The 5,896-nt window shown below is 37.5% G+C and overlaps 1 protein-coding gene across 1 annotated transcript; it reads right to left on the bottom strand.

Annotated features, from left to right (window-relative positions):
- Window positions 1–339: 339 nt before the first annotated feature.
- Window positions 340–2,742, bottom strand: LOC149002551 (5'-adenylylsulfate reductase 3, chloroplastic-like). The gene is made up of 5 exons (XM_089137157.1): window positions 2,587–2,742; window positions 2,315–2,458; window positions 2,086–2,215; window positions 1,186–1,996; window positions 340–1,069 (listed from the first exon to the last, which is right to left on the bottom strand). Exons 1-5 carry the CDS (start codon window positions 2,660–2,662, stop codon window positions 839–841), a joined length of 1,392 nt encoding a protein of 463 aa, XP_088993283.1. The 5' UTR covers window positions 2,663–2,742; the 3' UTR covers window positions 340–838.
- Between the last annotated feature and the right edge of the window lie 3,154 nt (window positions 2,743–5,896).

Genomic DNA, 5,896 nt, shown 5'->3' with positions numbered 1-5,896 from the left:
ATACCTTATGATGATGCCATAGTCATCAAGGTAGAGATTGCACGCCAAGAGGTGCACAGAGTATTAGTTGACACAGGGTCTGCTGCAGACTTTTTATCTTATGACTTTTGAGGTGTTGAGGTGAAGGAGCACCGTACAGTGACTTGTGAGAGAAGAGAGAGACGTTGGGAGGGAGCTAAATATTAGGGGCAATAATGTAATTTGATAGGGTACTTGTGTCATGCCACATTTCAAAATTTCATAGTCAAATGGTCCAAAAATTACAGTGAGTAACTTAAAATTTCTCAAATTCACTAATGTGGGTAACATATAATAATGATTACATAAGTTGACGAGAATTTAGACCCGACTTAAATGGGCACCATGAAAAAACTCTTATGAAATTTTATTTGTTTGCTTGATTTTTCTTTGCTTTTCTTAACGGTGTCTATTGATCATGGTGGAAAACTCTGCACCCCGGCGAAGCAAGAGACTAGTGATGGGCGTTATTCTTGGAATTGGATGAACAACTTCTATTGTAGGATTTCTCAGATCTTTCCAGAAAAATGTAGATTTTTTTTCGGTAAACCAAATGGCCTTCTGATACACATTGTTGGAGAGAAGGGGCGAGATGCCCCCTCAAAAGAGGAAAAACCTAAAAGAAACTCTCCCTCATTTCTCCGGTATCATTGTCATCCGCAAATCTCCCTGATTCCTCTTATTTTACTTACACAACATATTTATCCAAGTAAGGTGCAGCGGTTTGAGTCTAAAGGGAACTCTCACTAAACCGAAAAAAAGAAAGAAGCCAAAATCTACATGATCTTAGATTTATACAGAACTCAAAATTGCATTCCCATCAGCGGAGAGCGTTCACGAAGGCCACGAATGAAGCAACGTCTCGCTTCCCAGAAAAGTACTTGATGGGATTTGCTGAGTGTTTTGGGAAGAAGAGAATGGTGGGGAAACTCCCTAGCTGCAGCTCACTCTCTGCAAATGCCTTCTGTTCTCCATCTGCCCTGAACTTCCCAACCTTCACACCACTTCCAGCCAGCTTCTCCGCTAACTCCACGTATGATTCTTCCATCGCCTGTCAAAATCACATTGGCGTTTTCAAGTTAGTCAATTATTGAATTAATTGGTTCTTTTTTGTCTGTTTGGGTTCAAGATATTTGTTGGTGGTTCTCGAATGAAAATTATTCTTACCTGGCAAAAACGGCACCAAGGAGCATAGAGCACAACCAACCAGGGTTCTTTTCGGTTCTCCAATCTTGCCAAGTTCTCTATTCCAGTCCTGCTCAGGTTCACCACGTTCTGGGTATTGAAGATGTCTGCAACGACAGCATTTCCATTTCCAATGACGCTACCATCGGAATTACGGTTTTGAGATTCAGTTTCCTGTTTGATGTTGCCCTTGTGAAGGCCACACTCCTTGGCCATGGCATCCTCCCACCACCATCTTCCTTCTCTCTCGTGCTGCCCTGGCAACACTGGTCTTGTGCAGGGCTCGCACCCAATGGAGACATAACCCTGGGAGTGCAAAGCATTAACAGGGACATTCATCGCTCGCAGAAAGTTCCAGATATCATTGCCCTCCACGTTTGCAAGTGGGTTCCACTTAACAAGGCTGCCCGTTCCACCATCCATTCCTTCAAATGTAGGGTCAACTTGAACGACAGGAATTTCAGACCTGGTGCCTGGGGATTGATCCTTGCGCTGCCCAGTGATCCAAGCACGAAACCCCTTAAGGGCCCTTCGCAAAGGCCTGACCTTCCTCACCCTGCAGCATTCCTGATGGCCATCTTCATAGAAAGAAAAAAGGCCTTTGTTCCTGACCAAGCCCTGCACCTCAACCGCATCAGGGAACATGTATTCGATGTGAATTCCATAGTGTTTTTCTACTGTGTCGAACAACATGTATGTCTCAGGGTTGAGCCTCCCTGTGTCCAGGCTGAACACCCGGAATGGTCGCCCTGTCAACTTCGCATACTCGATCAGCACCACATCTTCAGCCCCACTGCAGCAATCAAGTAGGAAATTGAGATCAATTGAGTTGCAGGGGATGTGCAATGGCATAGTTTGCGATAACTGAGATCAATCATATACCTGAAGGCAATGGCAATGTCATTTCCGAATTTCTCAAGGGCTTTGTCCATGATTTCAAGAGGAGAAGAATCATCGAGATCATCAGCCAATTGCTTGTAATCTTCTGGTTCTGCGACGTTCTCTGCTACATCTGCGAAACAGAATAGCATAAAGGGCAAAACAGTCAATACAAATTCGGTCAAAGAAATTAAAAATATCTGCAAACAAGGTTCAAGAAACACGAGCGAACCAGGAACCGCTACGGTTGCTGCAAGAGGAACAATTAAATCGCTGCGTTGCACTGGTTTCACTAACCACCGGCCTCCGGCAGAATTCGCCGCCACCGTTGTGACAAGGGTTCGATCTAATGTCCGAAAGGTGCCAAGCTGTGAAACTGCAATGAAATCAAGGCATATAACACTCTTAATCGAATACAATTCCCATCACAAGAGCTTACAGGAGAGGAAAAAACGAATGAAACCAGAGAAAAACGAAATTTTATTAGAGTGATTGATGGAATACCTTTGACATCGTGGGACACGAGGGAGCGGGAGAAGATGGATCCAGAAATGGCAGAAGACGTTGCAGCAAGCGCCATGAAAATCTGATTAAAGAACTGGAACTGCTAAAATTTCTCAGAAGCAAATTCTGTTCGGGAAGATTTTCGGTTACGTTAGCTCTCTGTTGAGGCAGAAACAAAAGCTGCTTAAATAATGAAAATGAACTCGGGAAGAATGTCGTTCCATTGCAGGTTCATTGAATATAGACGTATTTTTTAGACGGCTTGATGGTCGTGCCATTTTTACACGTGGGTAAATTTCATTTGATCATTTTGGTTTGTTCGTCACCTGGCGGCCTTGGGGCAACTTCGCAGCAGCTTGACACTTCGAATTGTTTTCTCCTCATTCTGTATTTTATGTTTATTTATTTATTTTGCTTCTATTTTTTTTTTTTTTTGTTGTAAATCGTATTTTATTTGAATGATTAGGTTGGATCCAAGTTTAAGATACCATGCATTATTTTTTAGTTAATAGAAAACAAAAGATTCCAATACAAGAGTAGTTGTATGTATTTGTGTTTATCATCAAAGGATTACATCTATTGGTAATGACCCAAACCTCTCAATGAAAATATTAACGCTTCACACTCTCTAGGGACATATATAGTCTACGTACTCGTATACATAAAATTACTAATTTTAGAAGACAAAAAATACAAATAAGACATCCTTATTCGAGTCCAAATCCTCTTTTTTCTTTTTCTTTTGGAGGGGTGTGGTAAGGCGGGGGAGGACAGCTTGCCAGGTGGAGAAGATCTATCAAGTTGTATGAAATTAGGAAAAATATTTATTAATTCACGTCTTCTACAATTATGGAGAAGACTTTTGCTCTAGAAAGATGGTGGTGGAGTGTTTTTTTGTTCTACAATTAATGTGTTTTTAGGTGTGGAAGGAGGATTTAACATCACGAAGGGGCCAAGTACCAATATTTCACATAGAACATAACAAATTTTCTATCCGTAATTTTTATCTTTAAATTTTTTTCTCTAACTGAGGACCTAAGTACTAATATTTCACACATGCAAAGCGGTTAGAACACAAATTTCAAAATTTTAGGAAAATAATTAAAGAAATTTTAATGTAGCTCCGACCATGTGTGGTTTGCATGGGTTAACTGGGAAAATGGGTCTTCAAACACACTTGGAAGCTGTTAGAGTTTTTTTAGTATTCAGCGGGTTAAAAGTTGCAATCACACACATGTGGTTTATTCATCGCATGCTTCACACTTTGATTCTTAATCCAGTGGGACTGTACTGACGTTTCTAATGGGTTCATATTTTGTTAGCTATTTCCAATCAACTTCGCGGCTGAATATGTTAATCGATTTTATATTATATGAGCCTTTTGGCTCTCAAGCACCTCAGTCTCTTGGCAAAACGAAAGGGTATGTAGTTCAACTAATAGGAAAAGAAATAAAAAAAAACAGAAGTGTATGTAGAGTATTCATCACACGGATTTTTATATTTGGTAGGCTCAAATTGTCTACAGTATTTAAGAGTGCGATCATCCATCAGCTAGCTACCAATGAATGTCACGTATTCTTAGAGGTGTAAACAGTTCCGGTTGGGCCGGTTTCAAGCTGAAAAGCACTCAGTCAAATACGGTCCATTAAGAAAATAACGATTTTGGACCAGTTTCGGGTTTGTGCGGTTTAGATTTAGGCTGACTAACGATTTAGAATTAGGTTTACTAACGGTTTAGGTTCGGGTTTACTACTGATAGGTTTTGAGTACCTTGTTGATGTGTAGAATTTATCAAGAGCATGTGAACACATATAAGCATAAGTTCTCTCTAAATCTCTTGTGTTGGGTGTTCAAAACCAAAAATTTTTTTTTCTACAAAGAAGTAAAAATTATATAACTAGTATACAAATAAAGCTGGCATCTTGATGAATTTTAGTTGATTATCTCTGCTTATTCTCCTCCCTTCTCCTCCCCCCTTCCTGACACTTGTAAAAATGGATCAAAATAAAGTATTTGAAAGATTTTCAAATAATAATACACATGCTAAATATTTACTAAGCCCATCTTCAAAATGGCGAAGGCTTTGACAGGCTTGTTGTTTGCATATTTTAAAACAAAACAATTAAAAAAAAATAGATATTTGGGTTTTCCTATCTTTTACATTTAAATTTAATTTATTTAGGGTAAATATCACTTACCTCCCCTCTTAGCTGGACAAATAGCACTTACACCCCCTCTTAGCTGGATAATACCACTTACCTCTCCTCTTACCTAGCAAATATATCAAACACCCCCCTCTGTTAACTTTCTCAGTTAAATTTAACTTTTATTGTTAAATATTTTTCTTAAACTCCAAACTGCCATTGGCTAAAAATATTTTTTATTAGGGTAAATATCACTTACCTCCCCTCTTAGCTGGACAAATAGCACTTACGCCCCTCTTAGTTGGATAATATCACTTACCTCCCCTCTTACCTAGCAAATATGTCAAACACCTCCCTTCTGTTAACTTTCTCGGTTAAATTTAACTTTTACCGTTAAATAATTTTCTAAAACCCCAAACTACCCTTGGTTAAAATATTTTTTATTTTAAACCCTAAATTACCGTAATCACCGTAACAAGTTAAAATACTTATTATCCTTAATTAAAATAATTATTAAAAACCAAAACACCATAATCAAAACCCAAATTATCTTTAATTATTAAAAAACCAACATACCCTTTTTTTTAAAAAAAAAATTTTATCAAACAATTAAAAAAACAGGTACTACTATCAAGTAAAATTAAAAATGCAATTAAAAAAAAAAAAGGTACATTGATAAAATTAAATACGTACTACTATTTTGGGTTTTCTTAATTGTTTGATAATAATTATTAAAAATAAAAGAGTATGTTGGGCTTTTAATAATTAAAGATAATTTGGGTTTTGGCTACGGTGTTTTGGTTTTTAATAATTATTTTAATTGAGGGTAATTTAGTATTTTAACTATTAGTTGATTATGGTAATTTAGGATTTTAAATAAAAATATATTTTTATCCAAGGGTAGTTTGGGGTTTTAGAAAATATTTAACGGTAAGAATTAAATTTAACCGAGAAAGTTAACGGAGGGGAGGTGTTTGATATATTTGCTAGGTAAGAGGGGAGGTAAGTGATATTATCCAATTAAGAGGGGGTGTAAGTGCTATTTGTCCAACTAAGAGGGGAGGTAAGTGATATTTATCCTTTTTATTTTAAACCCTAAATTGTTGTAATCACCCTAACAGTTAAAATACTATATTGCCCTTAATTAAAATAGTTATAAAAATCAA

Source organism: Hakea prostrata, chromosome 10, assembly GCF_041222555.1.
Source record: "Hakea prostrata isolate BN-2017 chromosome 10, UWA_Hpros_2, whole genome shotgun sequence".
NCBI classification, from domain to species: Eukaryota; Viridiplantae; Streptophyta; class Magnoliopsida; order Proteales; family Proteaceae; genus Hakea; species Hakea prostrata.
Note: the sequence above shows the minus strand (reverse complement) of the source record. Positions and strands in the feature narration are given on the sequence as shown.

Coding starts and splice junctions, on each gene's coding strand:
- LOC149002551 (XM_089137157.1), bottom strand. CDS start 2,662: ATGGCGCTTGCTGCAACGTCTTCTGCCATTTCTGGATCCATCTTCTCC. Junction 1,997..2,085: donor GACATTGCCATTGCCTTCAG/GTATATGATTGA, acceptor TGATTGCTGCAG/TGGGGCTGAAGATGTGGTGC. Junction 1,070..1,185: donor CTTGGTGCCGTTTTTGCCAG/GTAAGAATAATT, acceptor TGATTTTGACAG/GCGATGGAAGAATCATACGT.